Source organism: Podarcis filfolensis, assembly GCF_964270895.1.
Source record: "Podarcis filfolensis genome assembly, chromosome: 13".
NCBI classification, from domain to species: Eukaryota; Metazoa; Chordata; class Lepidosauria; order Squamata; family Lacertidae; genus Podarcis; species Podarcis filfolensis.
In genome coordinates this window covers 40,492,059-40,515,503 of record NC_139615.1, presented here as the reverse complement: position 1 = coordinate 40,515,503, position 23,445 = coordinate 40,492,059, and the positions used below count along the sequence as shown (strand labels likewise).

Sequence of the window (23,445 nt, the reverse complement as noted above, 5' to 3'; positions counted from 1 at the left end):
GTATCATGGAAGGGAGGTGGTCTCCCACAGAAATTTGAGAACTTTGCTTCTCTCCTGCCTGCCAAGGTACAGTGGTACCTTGGGTTACAGACACTTCAGGTTATAGATGCTTCAGGTTACAGACTAACCCAGAAATAGTACCTCGGGTTGAGAACTTTGCTTCAGGATGAGAACAGAAATCGCCCGGCAGCAGCGGGAGGCCCCATTAGCTAAAGTGGTACTTCAGGTTAAGACCAGTTTCAGGTTAAGAACAGACCTCCGGAACGAATTAACTTCTTAACCAGAGGTACCACTGTACCTGATAATGGTAGCCAGGTCAATACTTCAGTTACCTGAATCTCTTATTTACAAACTTACCCCTATCGACAGCTTAGCTTAACAGGAATTTGCAATCCTGGATTTGCAGGGAGGAGTAAGCCCCCTCCATTCCAGGCAGTTTTATTAAGTGGATTTGCAAGTGAAAAGACAATGGGGAAGCTTTCCCTATTTCCTTCCTTCCTCCTACTGCAGAAGAATATTTGAGGTCCTTTTGGGAGAGTCAGAATGGCCTCAGGATTCTTATGGCTGTTGTGTCTGCCGTAGAATGCACCCTAATTTTTTACAACACAGGGCAACCTTTGATAGGGTTGATTTCTTTTTGTACAAGAGAATGAGCTCATCTGCTCTTCAATTTGGTCTGTGTTTTATTCTGTTTGTCTCAGGGGGCATAGGTGTCGTCAGCCCCCTCCATATTCCTTATCAGGGGTGATATGTACTGAGTTGAATAGGATTCAGAATGCAGCAGTCTGATTGGTCCACAGGAGCCACCCAATCCAGCTCCAGGTGGAAGTGAATCTGCAACCTGATTGGCCTACAGATGAATCCCGGAATTAGCCAATCACGTGGGGCCCATTGTGTAAATAATGTATATAAAGCAGACATTCTGGGGGAACTTCCATTCCTCCTCACCACTATGAGCTGAATAAAGAGCATGAAATCCACTCTCGACTCCGAGTATATTTCAGGGGGGCTCAGCACCCCACCCCCATTTTGAGGGGCAGAGGAGGCCAAACAGCCAAGTGATGTTGCACCGGCCTCTACAGCATTGCCCAGCGGGGGTGGGGGTGGGTGGGCAGGGAGGAGGTTCCTGGATATATACATCTCAGGTGTCAAAGGCCATTTTAAAAAGGCCCTTCGGGGGGATAATTTCAGGGCATCTGTGCAAGCTGGCTAAAACCCCTTTGCCTGCATGCTGCTAGGAATTGAATTGGGAGTTGCTTTATTTGCTCCCCCCCCAAACCCCCCAAACATAATGTTGAACATGCTAGATTATCTCCTTGTTCCAGCTGGCTTTTGCCAGCTAGTATCAAGCAGACATGGGCGATTCTCAATGACAGTGGAGAGTATCATGTTTGAATGGATTTTGTTTCTTTTGTCGGTTTCTTTGTTTGGTTGACTTGCTTGGTTAAAAGAAAACAAAGCACCGGGAGACGATTCTATTTGCAGAGGGCTTGGTTTGCTTGCTTGTCCTTTAACCATTTTAGTTTTACATCCTTCCAAGTCGTCAGCACAGGGTGGAGTAACAGAAGTTTGACTGCCACTGCTGGGGAGCCTGCAACAGGATGCTATGAGCCAGCAGTTTGCCAGTCCATTCCTGAGCTGTGATGCAGCCCCTTAGCCTCCTTGTTTACTGACAGCATAAATATATCTTGCTGTCAGCAATACTTGCCTCTCGCTTCCTGGAGCTGCTTAAAACCGAACAGATATAGAAAGTCTCCCTTCTTCCCGTCAGTCCCGAGCAAATGAAACACTTGGAGTGGAAAAGCCGAGGGGAGAAAACTGCACCCTGAAAAAGCACATAATGCCAGGGATTTTTTTTACACTGCCGGTGGCGTGGTTTGATTGGAGTACACTTGTATTGTATGCTTCATGGTGGCAGAGTGGGCACAGCAGCAGAAGATGGGGAAGCAGCGGCTTTTCTGCACTCAATTGAATCCCTCTAAATTGGGCATAACGTCGCACCAACATGTGTGTGTGTGTGCGTGCGTGCGTGCGCGTGTGCGCGATTGGGTTCTGATGGGGTATACTATTGTTGGGAAACTGTGTACGTGCAGCTACTCACACAGAGTCAGTTAAGGTTTGGCAGACAGCCAGAAGGCAATCTGAAGGAGTAAGTCTGCCTGGTGATAACAGAGACATGGAGACAACTCCCTGATTGGTCAAGCTCTCTCAAGGGAGTGATAATTAGTGGCCTACTAACTGGAATGTGTTAGTTTGGAGTTCGTGAGTTCAGAGTTGTGAGTCGTGTCAGAGAGAGCTAGCAAAAGATCCGTGTTCTGTTCCTGTATATAGTCTACTGTATATAATAAACACCTAACTACAAGCTCCTGGTTCCTGCTTCGTCTATCCTGTCTGCAGCCAAGTTGCCAATTGCTTCCGTGGATTCTGCATGTACTCTGCTAGGTCTGGCTAAGGTCCTGCAACTAGTCAGAAAGTTGTGAAACACCAAATAGGTTTTACCAATAACTATACGGCTTATGGCTACTCCTCTCAGTTGCATCCTTGTCTCTGCCCTGTTTCGGTTCCCCTGCCTGTGGAGTTGCACAGCGCAGCTGATTCACTGGGATGGACTTCTGCTGGTGCCTTTGCAGCGTTGCAGATCTCCAGTGGCAGAGGCATATCTTAAGATGCACAAGTGTAGTGCAGTAGCAGGGGTGCCAGGTATAAGGAGCGCAAGGGGCTCCAGCCTCCCCCCATATTGAGTGGTTCGCCATCCCCCGCTGCCGTGTGTCTTCCACATGCCCCAGCCCCAGCCTCCACCCAGTAGCCCAGGAGCCCAGGAGCCGGGCAGTGCCTGGGACGAGAGAGGGCGATCTTTGCCTTTGTTATTCCTAGCCTCTGCCCAGGAGCCTAGGAGTTGGAGGGCAGCTGGGGCGAGCAAGCGTGAAGATCGCCCTCTGTGGTTCCCAGGCAGTGTCATGTGACCCGTCATGTGACTGCACCCCCTCGATGTGGGAGGCACGTCGGCGCCCCTGCGCAGCAAGGCTTTTGCACTCATCTTAGGCTAATACGTTCTATAGGGCTTTGAAACAAAATCTTATACATTGGTAAAGTTAAAGGGACCCCTGACCATTAGGTCCAGTCGTGACCGACTCTGGGGTCGCTTTATTGGCTGAGGGAGCCAGCGTACAGCTTCTGGGTCATGTGGCCAGCATGACTAAGCCGCTTCTGGCGAACCAGAGCAGCGCATGGAAACGCCGTTTACCTTCCCGCCGGAGCGGTACCTATTTATCTACTTGGACTTTGACGTGCTTTCGAACTGCTAGGTTGGCAGGAGCAGGGACCGAGCAATGGGAGCTCACCCCGTCGCGGGGATTCAAACCTCCGACCTTCTGATCAGTAAGTCCTAGGCTCTGTGGTTTAACCCACAGCACCACCCCATCCCTTTACAGTGGTACCTCGGGTTAAGTACTTAATTCGTTCCGGAGGTCTGTTCTTAACCTGAAACTGTTCTTAACCTGAAGCACCACTTTAGCTAATGGGGCCTTCTGCTGCTGCCGCGCTGCCGGAGCACAATTTCTGTTCTCATTCTGAAGCAAAGTTCTTAACCCGAGGTAATATTTCTGGGTTAGCGGAGTCTGTAACCTGAAGCATATGTAACCTGAGGTACCAGTGTAAAACCTTTTTTTAAGGCTAAAATGCAATGAGCCCATGCAACACAGGCAGTGGTCTCTCTTTCAGAACACCCTCAACACTCAGAACAAAGTATACAGTGGTACCTTGGTTCTCAAACTTAATCTGTTCCGGGAGTCAGTTCGACTCCCGAAACGGTTCAGAAACCAAGGCATGGCTTACCATTGGCTGCAGGAGCTTCCTGCACTTAATCAGAAACTGCATCGTTCGGCTTCTGAAAAATGTTCACAAACTGGAACATTCACTTCTGGGTTTGCGGCGTTCGGGAGCCAAAACGTCTGAGTATCAAGGCGTTCGAGAACCAAGGTACGACTGTGATTTGCCTTCAGCCTGACCTGCCTGCTATGCACTTCTCATATGTGAGCTTCTCCTTCAGCCCCTGATGAATGCCAGCCACATCAGCCCATGGTGAAATTATTGTGTTCCCGCTTCTACTCAGGGCCAGCATGGATTCTCTTGTGGCAGCTCATCAAAAAGATGGTGCATGCTTTTTTTTGCATTAAATTTTTAATTAGATTTTCATAACTTTCACCAATTAGTTTCAAATTTGTTATACCTTTCTCTTATGATTTGATTTCCCTCCTTTCCTTCCACGTTGTTTTTTATACCCCCTCCTTTTACATACTGCATAATGCCACACATATCAACGAATGCTTATTCCTCTATTACATCTCATATAATGACCAATATCTGGCAGCTTCGGTGGACAAATATTTTGGTTTCTGTTTCTCATTTTTCCAATTTCCATTTCTCCAAAGTTCAGTTCTCTACATTTCCATATCAGTTTGTGATTTATTTATTTTTGAAAAAATCCCTCATGAAAATTCATTCGCGTTTTAATGTGAATTCTCCTAATATAACATTTTCGCTTGCAGTATTGCCTAATAGGCACATTTTGCATGTTATTGTCATGAATATATGCACTTTTATGCAGATTAAACTAGTATATTCATTTCTGTGAGGTGATTTTGTTTGTGTTTTCCCCAGGCAATTTCCCTGTGAAAACCTGCTCTTTACTACTGAATCGGAGCAAGGGCAATCCACATAAAATTGCTGTTTGTTCTGATTCAGGGCTTATCTACGCTTGTCTTTCCTCCACTTTTCCCAGGCACAGTCGACAATTTAAAGCTCTGTGGCCAAGCACACCCTCCCTTTTCCCTTCAGAATTTCTCCTGCGATAACCTGCTCTTTAAAGCTAAATCAGAACAAACCCCAAACTGACATTTGCTCCGATTCAGCTTTAAAGAGCAGGTTTTCACGGGGAAAGCTCAAGGCAACCCCCCCAAACCCCACACTTGAACATGGAACCTTAAAATCAGGGACAGGCCTTTGCCCAGAAAGTGCAGGGGGAAAGTCAGTTGAATGAGCACTTAGGGGGCTGCGAGTTTTGAAGGATATTTCAGTTTGCTTATTGTATCGGAAAGAACAAAGGTTGTAGCTTTGGCTTTAAATGCAAACTGAATCAAACTTAACTCTCACCCCTGTTCATATCACATCCATTTGCTCCTTTTTGATCCCTGTGTCCTGCGCTAGCTGCTCTTCTGGCCTTGAATGTCCTCATCTCTTTTTTTGTTTTTTTAAAAGCATCTACAAGAGAAGGCATCTCAGGCATCTCAGAGTTTGTAACAGGCTCCTGCCCTGCCAGCTGCTTCCGCCCACTTGACCCCGAGCCACCCATACAAATCTAATTTTCGGGTTGTGCAAACAAGCAGTTGTCCATATGTGTGTGTGTGTAGAATGGTGTCGCGTATTGTGGCCTTGTGCTTCTAATCTAAACATTCGGAAGTGGATTTTCTATTTCCAGACAGCGAATATCTTCTCGGGAGGGGGACTTGGCTTGAGACGAACGCCATATATAGTTCAAGTCTTAACAGGACTCTGGGCTGATTTCAATATCTACGGGGTCAGTCCCCTTTTTTGATAGAAAGGTATAAATTGTGAAATAAAACGAGGGAATTAAGCAATGACGGGGAAACAATGTGGATCTGGGGATAAGCAAATGGTCGATTTTGGTTTCTCTCAGTTTCTTACTTTCCGTTTCATCACAATTCTACATCAATTTGTGATTTTTTAAATTAAAAAAGTCCTCATGAGAACACACCTGTATTTTCTTTGAACGTGCACCCATTTCTCTGCAGTTTCACCCAATATGGGCATTTTTTGCTGGAGAACTGCCATGCAAAATTGAAACACGGGCTAGTATTGATGGCTGCCTGGGTTTCCGTTCATGTATTGTTTTGGAATGTGCCAATTATGTAGATAGGTTTTGGCTTTGGATGCAAACTGATTTGAATTTATCCCTCATCTCTATGTGAATACAGAAAGTATCCTCAAACACGGTGCTAAGCACCCCCCCATCCTTTTCCAGATCTTTCTTGACAAATCTATGTGGGTTTTCCTTGTTCTAACATTCAGTGGCCAGAGATGAGGCCTTCAGTTCCCCCTTCGTAAAGCACAATAAAAATAGGGGAGGGGGGAAATAGTCCGCCAGAATAGTTATACTTTAAGTATTTTCTGCACAAGCAAGCAAATTCTACTTACGGCATTAGCAGATCCCATTCAGCTATGATTACGCAGACTTTCCAAGTGTCCCTATTTTCCAGGGACAGTCCCTTATTTAGAGAAGCCGTCCCGGTTTCTGATTTGATCCTGGAATGTCCCTCTTTTCCTCAGGACGTCCCTATTTCCATTAGAGAAATATTGGAGGGTATGGAGTTATCCGACCCACAAGCCATCTGAAGGCAGCCCTGTATAAGGAAGGTTTTTTAAAAAAATGTTTCATGTTTTTATATGTGTTGGAAGCCACGCAGAGTGGCTGCGGCAACCTAGTCAGATGGGTGGGATATAAATAGTCTAATAATAATAATAATAATAATAATAATAGGAAATCCCTATTTTCATTGGAGAAATGTTGGAGGGTATGGTATATTGCTTAGCTGATATAGTGGTTATAGTATTGCAAGCCACCTCACATATATGTTGAAATACAACCAATCCAGAATGTAGCAGCTAGACTGGTGACTGGGAGTGGCTGCCGAGACCATATAACACTGCTCCTGAAAGACCTGCATTGGCTCCCAGTACATTTCCGAGCACAATTCAGAGTGTTGGTGCTGAGCTTTAAAGCCCTAAATGACCAGGGCCCAGTGTACCTGAAGGAGCATCTCCACCGCCATCATTCAGCCCGAACCCTGAGGTCCAGCTCCGAGGGCCTTTTGGCGGTTCCCTCCATGCAAGAAGTGAGGTTACAGGGAACCAGACAGAGGTGGCGCCCGCCCTGTGGAATGCCCTCCCATCAGATGTCAAGGAGATAAAAAACTATCTGACTTTTAGAAGACATCTGAAGGCAGCCCTGTTTAGGGAAGGTTTTAATGTTTGATGCTTTATCGTGTTTTTAATATTCTGTTGGGAGCCACCCAGAGTGGCTGGGGAAACCCAGCCAGATGGGCAGGGTAAAAATAATAAATTATTATTATTATTACAATGAGCGCTTTAAGGTAGGTCACTGTTCTTGTCCCCCGCTCGTAAGGTACAGAAATAATATTCCCGACCTACAACACTTTAATAATAAAGAAGATTATGCATCAGTTCCAATTGGCCAAGGCATGAAATAGCACCCAGTTATGGAATGTGGCTCTCAGCTGGAGAATCATTACCATCTAAATATATATGTATAGATCTTTATTTATTATTTACATATATGTTCCACCTTTTCTCTGAGATAGAACCCTAGCCCCCAGTTTTGTTCTCATAGGTAACTCTATGAGGTAGGAGGAAGGGAAACCAACCCTTTGTGTCTTGGCTGAATGAGTTGTACCTGGGTCTCTCGATACGATAATCTTTATTGTCATTGTCCCATACCGAACAACGAAATTGAAAAAATCTACGTCAGACATTCAGAAACCAACAAGCCTGCTATCCCAGCTATCCCAGTCTGGTTAGCCCCCTAAAAACTCTGATACTCCATAATTAAATACAATATACTCCCATAGAGACTACCTTACACTGCGTTTAAAACCAAAATCGCATTTGTATAGAAACTGTTTCTCAGGTGGCTAGTCCTAGTCTTTATAACCCTGTACCTTCTTCCAGAAGGCAGAAGCTGAAGGAGATCATTTCCGGGGTGCGCACTATCCTGCGCTATCTCTGCAGCTTTCTTATGGCACCTGGAAGCATAAATTTGATCCAAGGTGGGAAGAGTGCACCCACTCTTAGTTCAACATAACTGAGCCCAGTCTGTGCTGGGTACCTCCAACAAATCATTATATATATATGGCAATACTCTTCACCCAGATCTCTGTTTTCTCCACAGCTTCAAGAGCAAGCAGCAAACAGCAGCTCTGCGGAGAGCGTTATTGTGGAGAAAAAGAAGACGGGGGAGTCCGATCAAGAGGCGCCTAGTGATCAAGATGGGCCAAAAGACTGTAACGGCCGCGTCATCCCACGCTTGGTGCTGGACCGGTCAGCTACAATAGACGAGGTGTGTCGCCTGCACAGGAGGAATAATAATGATAATGATAACAATGATAATAATGATAATAATAATAATAATAATAATAATAATAATAATAATATTTATTTATACCCCGCCCTTCCCAGCCAAGGCCGGGCTCAGGGCGGCTAACAAGCAATAATAAAAATAAGTTAAATGAATGCAACTTAAAAACGAGATTAAAATATAACATTAAAATATTAAAATGCAGGCCTCATCACAGGAGGAGAAAGGAAAAAGGAAAAAGAAAGAGGGGGAGGGAATCCAATTGGCTCCAACCCAAAAGGCCAGGTGGAACAACTCTGTCTTACAGGCCCTGCGGAAAGAAATCAGATCCTGCAGGGCCCTGGTCTCATGAGGCAGAGCGTTCCACCAGGCCGGAGCCGGAATAGAAGGGTCCTTGTACAAGGGCAAAGAGACGGGGGCATTCCCCGTCCTTCCTAATTCTCCCTGGAAAGGCCTGGAGGGTGGCAACACAAGAACAGGCCTTTTCTGCAATGGATCCCCGTTTGTGGGGTGCTCTCCCACAAGCGGTTCACCTGGCACCTTCATTATATACCGTATTTTTCGCTGCATAAGACGCACTTTTTTCCTCCTACAAAGTAAGGGGAAGTGTCTGTGCGTGTTATGAAGTGAATGCTGCGCGGAGGAGGGACGGATGGGAGCCATGGCTGCTGTCCTTCCCTTCTCCGCAGCTCGCTTTAAAGCAGCAAAGTGGGACAGGAGCCGCTTACACGGGTGTAAAGCAAGGACAGCGGGAGCCGTGTAATCCCTCCGCCCCCGCCCTCGACCGCCGCATTGGGATGGGCGGGCATGTGTGCGCCACCCCCTTGGGACGACGCGCGCATGGGCGACGTCCCACGTCCCCACAGGCGACATGCCGCCACGCAAGACCCTCCCTCCGCCACTGGTCTTGCCGGGATAGTAGTGCCTTCCTTTGCAGAAGTGTGAAATTTTAAGGGCGGCTGTGGTTTTGTCCTTGTGTTGTGTACGAAGGTGTGAATTATGTAGCTTTGACTTTAAATGGGAATTGAATCAGATTCCTCCCTCGTTCCTCCCTCATATGAAAGCCCCCAGAGCTCTCTGCAATGAACAAAAAGGAAAAAGGTCCCACTTCTTTTGGCTTTATAAATCAATCAATCTTTATTACGGTCCTGAGACCCAACAAATCGTTACAAAGCAATACACAATTCATACAGCCTACCTCCAGGTTAAACAAGCATTTTGTTCAGAATATAGGGATCATTGGTTCTTGCGACCACCGATAAAAACTGCTAATGTTCTAGCGTTTGTCCGGTCTTCCAATAGGAACCTGACATAGTGAGCCTCTGATTTTCCAGGAAAGGTACCAGCAAGGGTAATATCAGTTCAGCCCTGGCTTGCTCATATTTTGCACAGTGCAACAAAATATGTTTTATGGAATCAATGTCTTGGGCACACAAGCAAAGTCTGTCCTGGTAGGGAACTCCTCTCAACCTGCCATCCAACACTGCAGAAGGAAAGACGGTTAGTCTGGCTTTGGTGAAAAGCCTTCGATAGTTTGGTACTGTCAGGTTTTTAATGTAAGATGTTAACTTAAAGACATGCCCATATTGTACTCCTACTGCCAGCGGACTACAGTGCATGTGAGGGCGATCTGGCTGCGACATCTGTCACCCCATTGATCGCCAGGGTTGATTCGGCTTTATAAAACTAATTGTGTAGGGCAAAGCCATACAGTCCTAAGGGACTCAATGTGGGAAGCTCATTCCCTTCCCCCCCTTGCTAGGGGATAAAGTCTCTCTTCATTTGTTAATAACAGTGATGATGGTTCTTAATGGCACTGTTGACTGCTGTTCACTTTACATGGTTAAAATATTATTCTGATATACCGGTAGTTTATTAAACAGTTTAGTACAACATTTGATTCAGAATTCCCCCCCCCCCCGTTTTCCTCCTCTAAAAACTAGGTGTGTCTTATGGTCAGGTGCATCTTATGGAGCGAAAAATACATATTTTTTGGGGGTACCAGATGGAAACATTCCTCTTCAACTTGGTCTTTGGCTGACTGATATTCTACAGGCTTTTAAATGTGTTTGTGGGAGGGGGGATTATTATTTTGTTGTTTTTGCTTGAACTATTTATTTGTGCTTTTACCTTGTATTTTTATCTCGTGAACCTCCCTTAGATCTTGTGGTGAAGGGCAATTATCATCATCATCATTGTCATTATCAACAGCAGCAGCAGCAATATTGAGGAGCTTGGGGTGGGTGGAAATGAATTACAAGTTGAGTGTGAAAGGAGAATGGGAGAAGAAATTACAGGAGATGGGTGGAAAAACTCTGAGAGGCATGTAGGGTGGGAAGGGAAAATATGAAAGAAAAACGCTTCTGCATGAGCACATTCTGCCCCAAAATGGGGATGCTGTGCCATGATACGTCCAAAGTAAATGTGTGTACCTAGCTTGAGAAAAACTGAGCTATGTAACTCCTTGCCATTATTATTATTATTATTATTATTATTATTATTATTATTATATTTTTTTTTCCCCGCCCTCCCCAGCCAAGGCCGGGCTCAGGGCGGCTAACAAGCAATAATAAAAACAAGTTGAATGAATACAACTTAAAAACAACATTAAATACAACATTAAACAAGGCAAACATGTGACAAGGAATTTATCAATTTCCAAAGATAGATTAGATATCCGTAGAAAGCGATCCCAGTAATTGCCCATTGATTTTGCCAAGCTCTGACACTACGTTCCACCAATTTTGTGAGTGGCTTGTGGGCCTCCGTCATTTTCAGCTGTCGCAGGTGGGCCCTGGAGGTAGAAGGTGTGAGATACCCTGCGCTAAATCATCCTTGTTTCCCTGTTGCAGTCAGATCCAGCGGAGGAGCATGAGAAGTCTGACCACAACCACCTCCAAGTAGGAAACCAAGAAGGGACAGGCTTGAATAAACGAGCAGAGAGTGCCCTCAGCATAGTCTCCAACACACTGGAAGGTAAATTCCTCCATGACTTTGGGTAGAGCTGGATTGTTTCTCGCATTAGGAAAAACAACGACGAAGATCATTGCATATTATAACGTTTATCATTTTTAATATTGTGAATTGTTGTGAACTAAGCGAGATCAGGGATTGCATAAGCCGTTAAATAAATACAAATTACCGTATTTTTCCATGTATAAGACTAGATTTCCCCCCCTAAAAAATAATGTAAAAAATTTGGGGGCGTCTTATACATTGGGGCATCTTATAGACGGAAAAATACAGTAACTTGGCAGTAGACTGTTGTTTTAGTCAGAAGCTCAGGGAATAAGAGAGATGCTGTTCTAGTTCTGAAAACTCCAGATGCCTTTGGTGGTTCGAAAAAGATGGCCGTACCCTGGGAAGGGTACATGTCTTTTCCAATAGTGTAGCACACCTTCCAAGATGTGTTTCCTTCTGTCATGTGTAAGGGACACAGCATACAGACTTGATCATGAGCGACAGGGCCCTTAATGGTGTTGGCCCCATTGCCCTTTCCCCTGTCTCCCAGAAACAGTACTTCTGTCTTGGAGAGGGTTTTCTTCCGTACCATAAGAGCAGAGGTAGACATCTGTGGCTTTGCACCTTAGGCCACATTCCAAAGGTAAGAGGCGCATCCACTAAGCTGCACAACTTTGCCTCTACCCCAGCAGAAGAGACTGAAAAGGGTTCCCTGCCTCTGGGTGAAATTTTGGTCTCAAATTTAAGCAGGAGGCTGCAATCCAACTCTTGACGGGCAATGGTGGAGCTTGAATTCATTCAAAAATGCCCCTTTGATGTGCTAGCTCCCAGATTAGCACAGCCTAGAGGTCCACATCAAGCCCACTGCTGCCATGTGAGTGCAGGAGGGGCAGCTCAGGATCCAGCAGATCCAATTCTGGACAGCTCCAGCAATTTCCTGCTCCTGAAATGCCCCATTTTGGGGGTTTCCGCTGGCTAATGCTCTTTGGGGTGCATGGGGGTGCTCCTTGCAGTGGAGCTTGGCTGGCCAGAGGAACACGACCACGCCATCCTAACCCCCTTGGGCATGGCAGATCAGGGGCTTCAATTGTTCTGCCCATTGATTTGTCTCACCGATTTATTGGCTGAAGTTGGACAGTCGTACTTTGGAAGTCGAACGGAATCCATTCCGGAAGTCCGTTTGACTTCCAAAATGTTCAGGAACCAAAGCACGGCTTCTGATTGGCTGAGAAAGCTCCTGCAGCCAATCGGAACCCGCAGAACCCACATCGGACGTTTGGGTTCCAAAGAACATTCACAAAGCGGAACACTCGCTTCTGGGTTTGTGGCGTCCGGGAGCCAAAACGTTTGACTTGCAAGGCGTTCGGCTTCAGAGGTATGACTGTATTGACTTTGACTTAGTGGGAAAAAATGATCGTGTGCCAGAGGTCCTTGTGTTGTTGTTTTTTAATTTCAAATTTATTAAGAATATTACAATAAGTTAGAATGAAAAGGAAAGAAAAAGAATACATAAAATGTTTTAAAAAGGCAGACGAAAACAACAATAACATTATGACAATAAAATATAATTAAGATTACGTATATGTAAATGAAGTAACTTATTGTTTCCCTCAAATATACACGGTTCGCTATGGTTTCAATTAATACGTTCCTTGTTGATTTTTTGCTTTCAGAACTGGAAGAGGCGCACCAGAAATGTCCGCCGTGGTGGTACAAGTTTGCCCACGCGGTCCTCGTGTGGAATTGCTGCCCGCTCTGGGTGAAGATGAAGAACATAATCAAGATCATTGTCATGGACCCCTTTGTTGATCTGGGGATCACTATCTGCATTGTCCTCAACACCGTCTTCATGGCCATGGAACACTACCCGATGACAGACGCATTCAACAATGTTTTGAATGTGGGGAACCTGGTAGGAGAACCACAAGCCCTCTGTTCTTTTTTTTAAATATATAATTTTATTAAGTTTTCTGTTTTACCATTTAGAATACTCATTTTACATCCTTAAGACATCAATGACTTCCCTTCTGCTCCTCTTTCCGTGGTTCATTTTACATATCATAAATCCCTGCCTATTTTACAAAAACTATACCATTCAGTATTCCATTATCGCATCCATCAAAACTTGTTTACACTGTTGAATTTATCTTAATGCCTCCGGTGTTTTCAACTGTACACAATTATTTCCCATATATTCAGTAAACATTTTCCACTCTTCTTTAAACGTACGTTCTCCTTGTTCTCTTGTTCTATGTGTTAAGTCTTCAAGTTGTGCATATTCTGTCAGCTTAAGTTGCCATTCTTCTTTGGTTGGGACCTCGCTCGTTTTCCATTTTTGGGCTAACAAAACACGGGCCGCAGTAGTGGCATACATATATAGCCTTTTTTGACACCTTGGAATTTCAGTCTGAATTATCCCCAACAGAAAGGACTCAGGGTTTTTTGGGGGAGAAAGCGGGTGGCGCTGTGGTCTAAACCACAGAGCCTAGGGCTTGCCAATTAGAAGGTCGGCAGTTTGAATCCCTGTGATGGGGTGAGCTCCCGTTGCTCGGTCCCTGCTCCTGCCAACCTAGCAGTTCAAAAGCACGCCAGTGCAAGTAGATAAATAGGTACTGCTCCGGCGGGAAGGTAAATGCCGTTTCCGTGCGCTCTGGTTTCTGTCACGGTGTCCCGTTGTGCCAGAAGCGGTTTAGTCCTGCTGGCCACATGACCCAGAAAGCTGTCTGTGGACAAACGCCGATATATAGGTACCGCTCCAGCGGGAAGGTAAACGGTGTTTCCGTGCGCTGCTCTGGTTCGCCAGAAGCGGCTTAGTCATGCTGGCCACGTGACTGGGAAGCTGTACGCCGGCTCCCTCAGCCAATAAAGCAAGATGAGCACCGCAACCCCAGAGTCGTCCGCAACTGGACCTAACTGTCAGGGGTCCCTTTACCTTTATACTTTTAAACATTTTTTTCTTTCATTATGGTACATTTCCCAATCACAAGCCCTCTGTTCTTCATTCTGTGACTTGATGCCAGCTAGCTTCAGTAGATGACCCTGATGCACTGTGGCTTGAGAGAGGGACAGAGTCCAAATGAGGGTCCTTGCTGCCCTACTCATAATTTGACAACTTACATCATGTCGTTTTTGCCCAGCAATTATTCCCCCTGAAGCTCAACAAATTCAACTTTTTTCAGTCCACAAAGTTTTAATTGGGCTGAGCTAAAGGTGCCACTCTGTACCATTTCTGGGTAGTTGAATGAAGGGAGCATTTTACAGGGGGAGGCCTGTTCCTCCCCCTCACCCAAGCCCAATAAGTAAAGCAACAAGATGACAGTGTTTCTGTTACGGTGGCCATCAAATGGTCTCTCCCAATTCATTGAAATCAGCTGCTGAATTTTGGAGCCCGCTCCCTCCTGGCTGAAATTTGAACTGAAACTTCCTTGTTGAGAACCGTCATCTGTCTGTTTTATCCCCAGTATAAAGAGTAAAATAAATATTGAAACATTCAATATGTTAACACAGGGGTATGGAGCCTATGGACCTCCAAATATTTGTTGGACTACAATTCCCATCATCCCTGACCATTGGCAATGTTGGCTGGGTTTAATAGAATCTGGAGGGCAGCAGGTTCCCATCCCTGCATTAACAGCACAGTTCTACTCAGAAGTCAGTCCCACTGAGTTCTTAACTGCCAGGTATAGCATTGTGCCCTTAGTAACTTCAGACTAGTTAATATTTAGGTGCTTCCTGTTTTGCACTAAAGTCCTCTGATAACTCTCAGCATACAATATCCCACTGTGTTTCTAGAGCTGGGCCTGCAGCCAGCTTCTAACAGCTCGTAGGAAACACAGTGGGCATGTTTTGTCCTATTAATCCCCTTGTATTTCCTTGATGAAACCCAACCTCAGGCAAGCGTGCTGGTTTCTGGGGCATTTGCCAGGTCCCAGATAGGTTGCCAAGTTATTTATGCTCTGCCAACACTGGAAGGTAGAATCCAGACACAATAATCTTGATATTATTAACACAGCGCCATTGATGCACATGACAGGTCATCGGGTAGCGCAAGCAAAAGGCAGGTCCCTAACATGAATGTTAAAAAAGACAACAATGGACAGAAGGGGAAAGGAAGAAAGACTTAGGCAAGGAGGTTGAGGGCTCATTCACACCTAGACAGCATGGGTCCAAGTTATTTTCCGCTTGTCCCGTGAGCTTTTGCCCTCCCCCTGCCACGTTCCCCTGGAAAACCTGCTCTTTAGTGCTAAATTGGAACAAATGGCCATCTGCGGAAAACCCACATGCTGTCTGTTGCAATTCAGCGCTAAACCGCAGGTTTCCCCAAGGGAAAGCGTTGGGGCAAACAAAAATATGGATGAGCCTTCAGAGGATGAATATGCACAGGTGCAGTTGTATATATATTTAGGGTAAGCCTCTGTAGGGTATGAGAACTAATGGGATTAGGATGAAAGCTTCTCGGAAAAAATAGTGATGAATTAGCAGAATCAAGGAAGCTATTGTGGAATTAACAAAAAGACACTCTGACACCATGTGGAGTTAGCAGGGAGCCTGCCCTGTTGGGATGAAAGCGAAAGCTAGTCGGTTTAGGTCCTTGCCCAATTACCACCTCATCTCCTTGGTGTTTGTGCAACTAATACCCACATCAATAAAGCACAAAGAAATTAAAAGTCTTGTCCAAGCGAGGTGAGGTCTTTAAGCAGAGGCTTGACAACCATATGTCAGGAGTGCTCTGATGGTGTTTCCTGCTTGGCAGGGGGTTGGACTCGATAGCCCTTGTGGTCTCTTCCAACTCTATGATTCTATGATTCTATGATTCTATGAATAAAGAGGAACACAAACTCTGGCAAAAGGAATATGTTAGCTGACAAGAAAAGAGGCAAGAATGTAATTCGAGAACACCTTTGCTAAAAGGTTTAGGACAATCAACAACAAAAAATATTTAAATATTGTCAGTAGCAATTCCCTGGAAATTGTCGGCAGAAATAGCAGAAGGCATGCTAAAGGAAGTGAGGGAAAGTGCAAAGAGGCTAATTAATTTTCTGCTTCTGCTTCAATCTGTGGGAAACGCGGAGGAATTATCTGAGCCTCTCAGGGTCATCTATCATTGGCTCTATAGCCCTACATTCATTGGACAGAAATTGTGGAAGGGAATGTATTGGTAGCTAGAAGAGCAGCAAACATATAGCCTCGTGTTGCCTCCGTCATTCTTCACACAAGGGAGGGTATTTCTTCTTCTTCTTTCAAACAACAAATACTACTCCAACATGGTTGAATATGATAAATGCTGTAACCAAATACTGGGAGAAATATACAGTGGTGCCTCGCAAGACGAAATTAATCCGTTCCGCGAGTCTCTTGGTCTTGCGGTTTTTTCGTCTTGCGAAGCACAGCTATTAGCAGCTTAGCTGCTTAGCGGCTATTAACAGCTTAGCGGCTTTAAGAAAACAAGGAAACAAAGGAACAAAGGAAACAAACTCGCAAGAACTCGCAAGACGTTTTGTCTTGCGAAGCAAGCCCATAGGGAAAATCGTCTAGCGAAGCGACGCAAAAACCGAAAAACCCTTTCGTCTTGCTCGTTTTTCGTTTTGCGAGGCATTCGTCTTGCGGGGCACCACTGTAATGTGAATTGCTTGTTGACACACACAGGGTGCTTGCTTCCCTCACCTCACCCTTGTTAGAGTGCTAGCTTATACAGTGCTACCTCAGAAGTCGAACAGAATCCGTTTCAGAAGTCCATTTGATTCCAAAACGTTTGGAAACCAAGGTGCGGCTTCCAATTGACTGCAGGAAACTCCTGCAGCCAATCGGAAGCTGCCGAAGCCGCGTCGGACGTTCGGGTTCCAAAGAATGCTCAAAAACCGGAACAGTCACTTCTGGTTTTCAATTGGGAGCCGAAACATTCGACTCCCAAAGCGTTTGAAAACCAAGGTACGACTGTACTCATGACCTGAGCTCAGGGTTGGGTGGCCCTGACATCACTCACCCCAGGTTGCCAGCAGATCCCAAAGGCACTGCCCAGCATGTGGGCTGCTTGGGTCATGATCAGACTTACTGCCATATTAACCCCTCTCATCTTCCACAAGCCCCAAAGTTGTGGCCTAGTTTAACCCCCCCCCTTTTTTTAAAAAAATTAATTTAAAATTAAAACAAAATATATTATCCAGAAACATATCATCCTTATCCCCCCCCATTTTCCTCCCTCCCCCGACCCTCCCACACAAAATCCACCCACCTCCCGGCTTCCCTCAGTTCCAGTCTTTGATTTCTCTCAGAATGCTGTTTTCTGCATGTTACAAAGTTGTATACTATTTAGCTGATTATTATCAATAAAAAGTTTGTGAATGTTTATTCAAAGCCAGCCAAGGAGTCCGGTTCGCTTTGTTGCATCTTCAAATACTTTGTAAAGAGTTCCCATTCATCTTTAAAGTCACAGTTATCCTTGTCCCGTAGCTTATATGTCAGTTTTGCCAGTTCTGCATAGTCCATCAATTTTTCTTGCCATGTTTCTTTAGTTGGGGTTTCTTCAGTCTTCCATCCTTGTGCTATTAGAACTCTTGCAGCCGTTGTCGCATACATGAAGACTGTTTGGCTTTCTTTTCTCCTCTGCTGCCAGTGTGGTGTAGTGGTTAAGAGCGGTAGATTCGTAATCTGGTCAACCGGGTTCGCATCTCCGCTCCTCCACATGCGGCTGCTGGGTGACCTTGAGCTAGTCACACTTCTTTGAAGTCTCTCAGCCCCACTCAACTCACAGAGTTTTGTTGTGGGGGAGGAAGGGGAAGGAGAATGTTGGCCGCTTTGAGACTCCTTCGGGTAGTGATAAAGCGGGATATCAAATCCAAACTCTTCTTCTTCCGTGGAACAGCCGACTTGGCCTGCCTCTCACCGTGTCCTCTTTCTCACGGCACTTCCTTGCAGGTCTTCACGGGGATATTCACTGCAGAGATGGTGCTGAAGCTGATTGCTCTGGACCCCTACGATTACTTCCAGGTTGGATGGAACATCTTTGACAGCATCATCGTCACTCTCAGCTTGGTTGAGCTCGGCCTCGCCAACGTCCAGGGCCTGTCTGTGCTACGCTCCTTCCGTCTGGTAGGTGACTTTGTTATGTCATCCTGTGTCTCTGCGGCTTCTTTCTGAAGCAGGGCCAATATTTTTCTCCCACCCCGGGCAGAGTGGGGGCGAGGCGTCCCTGTGCTATTTTGGAAGGTGCCACAAGCCAACTCGCCAGCGCTTGCACAGAAAACTGACCAGTGCCAGAGGCAGCCTCGCAGCCTGAAATGTGTGTGCTGAGTGCCTGTTGATTTGTTCCTGGTCTGGTTGCCTAATCCACCTTTAAGGTAGAGCAGGCTTCCTCAACCTCAGCCCTCCAGATGATTTGAGACCACAATTCCCATCATCCCTGACCATTGGTCCTGCTAGCTAGGGATCATGGGAGTTGTAGGCCAAAAACATCTGGAGGGCCGAGGTTGAGGAAGCCTAGAGCAACTCTACCAAGACACTGTTGATGTTGACAAGAAAGCATGTGCCAATGCAGCCATCAGGGCTAGCTAGTCTACTATTTGCTGTGCGAATTTGGCCTTGCAAGAATATCAACTGTATTTTGTTCAGAGAATAGCCAGTTTCTAACCCTTTGAGTTTTACAGCATGGGTGTGTGTCTGTGTGTGCATTTCTCCCATAAAAATAGGTACAACCTATTCAATAACAATAACAATAACAACAACAGCAACAACACCATTACAATAACATTACTATTTTTTATTATTTTTCAATTTTTATTAAATTTTCTGTTTTACTATTTTGAATGCTCATTTAAACATCCTTAAAATATCAATGACTTCCCTTCTTCTCTTTCCACGGTTCATTTTGCATATCATAAATCCCTGCGTATTTTACATAGACTAAACCATTCAGTATTCTATTATTACATCCATCCAAACTTATTTACACTGTTGAATTTATCTTAATGCTGCCAACGTTATCAAGTGAACACAATTCACCCCCATATATTCAATAAACATTTTCCAGTCTTCTCTAAATGTACGTTCTTCTTGTTCTCTTATTCTATATGTTAAGTCTGCAAGCTGTGCACATTCCACCCAGTCAGATGGGAGGGTTTAAATATTTAAACCCTCCCATCTGACTGGGTTGCCCCAGCCTCTCTGGGCAGCTTCCAACAGATATAAAAACATAATATAACATTAAACATTTTTAAAAATCCCCCTAGAGGGATGCCTTCAGATGGCTTGGGTGTTGGATAACTCTATACCCTCCAACATTTCTCTGACAGAGACAATCTATCAGAGAACATTTCTGTTCTCCAACATTTCTCCAATGAAAATAGGGATGTCGTAAGGAAAAGCGGGATATTCCAGGATCAAATCAGAAACCGGGATGGCTACTGTAAATCCAGGAGAGTCCCTGGAAAATAGGGAAACTTGGAGGGTATAGAACTATTGCTTGACATCCCACAACCCCAGTGTTAGAAACTGAAACATGAATGCCAAGAATCAGCTGATCAGACGTGGCAGCAAACTCTACTTCTTTTGCCCATGAAGCTTGGGATCAAGCCACAGAACCAGCAGTGGGTGGAGCCAGAGGCCAGAGTGGGTGCAGCCAGAGCCAACAGGCCTCCCACCTTAGCTATAAAGAGGAGTACAGTGGTACCTTGGGTTACATACGCTTCACGTTACAGCCTCCGCTAACCCAGAAGTAGTACCTCAGGTTAAGAACTTTGCTTCAGGATGAGAACAGAAACCGTGCTCTGGCGGCGCGGCAGCAGCGGGAGGCCCCATTAGCTAAAGTGCTGCTTCAGATTAAGAACAGTTTCATTTTAAGAATGGACCTCCGGAACGAATTAAGTACTTAACCCGAGGTACCACTGTAGAAATGTTACGTCTGCTAGGTGAGGTTCAAGTATCTATAGACAAATTAAAGTTAACACAAGGCTGTGGCTGAAGCACTCCAAGTCCGGAGGGTGGGCACAGGCTTTCAGTACAAGAACTTGCAGATGATCAGCTCTAGATCTGTTAGCTAAATACAGTGGTACCTCGGGTTAAGTACTTAATTTGTTCCGGAGGTCCGTTCTTAACCTGAAACTGTTCTTAACGGGAAGACCACTTTAGCTAATGGGGCCTCCCACTGCCGCTGCGCTGCTGCCACACAGTTTCTGTTCTCATCCTGAAGCAAAGTTCTTAACCCAACGTACTATTTCTGGGTCAGCAGAGTCTGTAACCTGAAGCGTATGTAACCTGAAGCATATGTAATCTGAGGTACCACTGTATGTCCTAAGCATTAAGGCAAGGATTGGGAAACTGTGGCCCTCTAGATGTTGTTGGACGGCCGCTCCCATCGTCTATGGCAGCCTTTCTCAACCTGTGGGTCCCCAGATGTTGTTGAACTACAACTCCCATCACCCCTAGCTAGCAAGGCTAGAGCTCAGGGATGATGGGAGTTGTAGTCCAACAACATCCAGGGACCCACCGGTTGAGAACCACTGGTCTATGGTCATTGATGGGGCTGATGGGAGTTGAATTCCCAACATTTGGGGGTCCACAGGTCCCCCATTCCTGCACTGGTGCCTGCATCTTGTGTCTAGCAGCTGAGATTTCCAGGGGCTAAGCAGGATTCCTCTTGCTTCCGCAGATGAGAGTCTTCAAGCTCGCCAAATCCTGGCCAACGCTCAACATGCTGATCAAGATCATTGGCAACTCGGTGGGTGCCCTGGGCAACCTCACCCTGGTGCTGGCCATCATCGTTTTCATCTTCGCCGTGGTGGGGATGCAGTTGTTTGGGAAGAGCTACACCGAGTGCGTCTGCAAGATCAGCAGCGATTGCACGCTGCCGCGCTGGCACATGCACGACTTCTTCCACTCCTTCCTGATCGTCTTCCGCATCCTCTGCGGGGAGTGGATCGAGACCATGTGGGACTGCATGGAAGTGGCGGGACAGACCTTGTGCCTCATTGTCTTCATGATGGTCATGGTCATTGGGAACCTGGTGGTGAGTAGCAACTAGGAAACAATAACGATACGATAATCTTTGTTGTCATTGTCCCATGCAGAACAACGAAATTGAAAAATCTGCATAAGACATTCAAAAACCAACAAGCCTGCTATCCCAGCCATCCCAACCTGGCTAGCCCCCTAAAAGCTCTGATACCCCATTTTTAAATACAATATACTCCCATAGAGACTCCTTAAAGTAAAGGTAAAGGTACCGCGACCATTAGGTCCAGTCGTGGCCGACTCTGGGGTTGCGGCGCTCATCTCGCTTTATTGGCCGAGGGAGCCGGAATACAGCTTCCGGGTCATGTGGCCAGCATGACTAAGCCGCTTCTGGCGAACCAGAGCAGCGCACAGAAACGCCGTTTACCTTCCCGCCGGAGCGGTACCTATTTATCTACTTGCACTTTGAGATGCTTTTGAACTGCTAGGTTGGCAGGAGCAGGGACTGAGCAATGGGAGCTCACCCCGTCGCAGGGATTCAAACCGCCAATCTTCTGATCGGCAAGTCCTAGGCTCTGTGGTTTAACCCACAGCGCCACCCACGTCCCAGAGACTCCTTACACTGTGTTTAAAACCAAAATCGCATTTGGATAGAAACTATTTTTCAGGCGGCTAGTCCTAGTCTTTATAACCCTGTACCTTCTTCCAGAAGGCAGAAGCTGAAAGAGATCATTTCCGGGGTACGCACTATCCTGCACTATCTCTGCAGCTTTCTTATGGCACCTGGAAGCATAGATTTGATCCAAGGTGGGAAGAGTGCACCCAGTTATTCTCTCTGCAGTCTTTACAACCTTGGACAGCATTGTTTTCACCGTGCAGCTCCCAAACCACACACACAGACCATAAGTTAATACACTCTCAACAGTACAGTGGTAAAATGCCATCAACATTTCCTTTGGGAGGGCCCAAGTGTTTGGGGGACCTGCACTATCAAACAGGCACTTCTCACTGCAAATCGAATCTTTCCATTTGAGAGGTCCCCAATGCCACATAAACAGGGAGTACACAATAAAGATGGCCGGGGAGGAGTGCAAAGCGATTCCACTTGCCTGCGCCATGATCCTGCCATCCAGCTGGAACGAGAAGGGCTCTGTGTCACTCTTGGCTTTGCTTGGCATTTTTTTCATGGCCTTTCAGCCCTTTCCGAAACCATGCCAGTGTTCCAGAAAAGCCTACAGTTCTTTTTTTATAGATATAAATCTTTTTTATTGAGTTTTACACTGCAAATTTAAATTCAGACATTAAACACCAACATCATTTAGGATTCCCTGAAACTTTTGACTCCCCTCCGCCCTTCCACGGTTTTCTGTTTTTCTTAAATAATCAATTTTTACCTTAATTTTTAGTACTTTATAAGCGTTACTCAAATCCTGCCAAAGTTTTTAGTGGTTTACAGTGTTCTCTTAAAGACATTGTGAATTTTCCCCATTCCTTCTTAAAGTTCTTCTCTTCCTGGTTTCTGATTTTCCCTGTCATTTTCACCATTTTGGTTTTTTAAAAAAATAATTTTTATTAACAGGCCAATCAAATCACATTAGTTCCAAATCACATTAGTTCCAAATTATACAGCCAAATTTTTAAAATTTTGTTGGGGGTACCCATACTTCGAGCTCCGAAAGGGATCCAAACATCACTCTTGCTGCTGCTCATTTTCACCATTTTGACGTAGTCCATCATCTTCATCAACCATTCATCTCTGGTCAGGACTTTATCTTCTTTCCATCTCTGGGCCAGTGATATCCACGCTGCTGTCGTCACATGCATAAATGATCATTTCTGCTCCTTTGGTATCTCTGCACCTAAAATTCCTAATAAAAAAGCCTCTGGTTTTTCCCTAAACATTATTTTAAACATTTCTTTCAACTCATTGTATAGCATTTCCCAGAATGCTTTTGTTATCTTGCACATCCACCACATGTGGCAGAATGTGCCTTCCTTCTCCTTACATTTCCAACATACATTTGAAGCAGTTCTGTACATCTTTGCTAATTTTATAGGTGTGAAATACCACTGATACATCATTTTCATACAGTTCTCCTTCAGTGAAATGCCTACAGTTCTTAATCCGTGTTTTAGGACTTAGTCCTGGTGCAGAGGCAGATTTCGGAGAACGTGACTGGTTTGCCCACACTGGGTGCTGTGCTGAGAGGGTACCGCAATAATGACATAGAACGGAAGGCGAAAGGTTGGGGGGGGGGACGGTACGCCAAATTTTAGTGTCATCCAGGGCACTGCTTAAATTTGAAAGCCGAAAGTCTGCTGCTGCCTGGTGTTAGTGAGAGAGTGTGGGGATGAGACCTGGCGGACCT

The 23,445-nt window shown here is 45.5% G+C and overlaps 1 protein-coding gene across 5 annotated transcripts in view; it reads left to right on the top strand.

Annotated features, from left to right (window-relative positions):
* SCN4A (sodium voltage-gated channel alpha subunit 4) overlaps positions 1 to 23,445 on the top strand; it is a 105,933-nt gene that overhangs the window by 42,172 nt on the left and 40,316 nt on the right. For all 5 annotated transcript variants that reach the window (XM_083582328.1, XM_083582330.1, XM_083582331.1 and 2 more), the window contains exons 11-15: positions 7,985 to 8,152; positions 11,023 to 11,146; positions 12,805 to 13,043; positions 18,047 to 18,220; positions 20,775 to 21,131. In XM_083582328.1, coding sequence (XP_083438454.1) covers positions 7,985 to 8,152; positions 11,023 to 11,146; positions 12,805 to 13,043; positions 18,047 to 18,220; positions 20,775 to 21,131 — 1,062 coding nt within the window. The remainder of the gene's footprint in view (positions 1 to 7,984; positions 8,153 to 11,022; positions 11,147 to 12,804; positions 13,044 to 18,046; positions 18,221 to 20,774; positions 21,132 to 23,445) is intronic.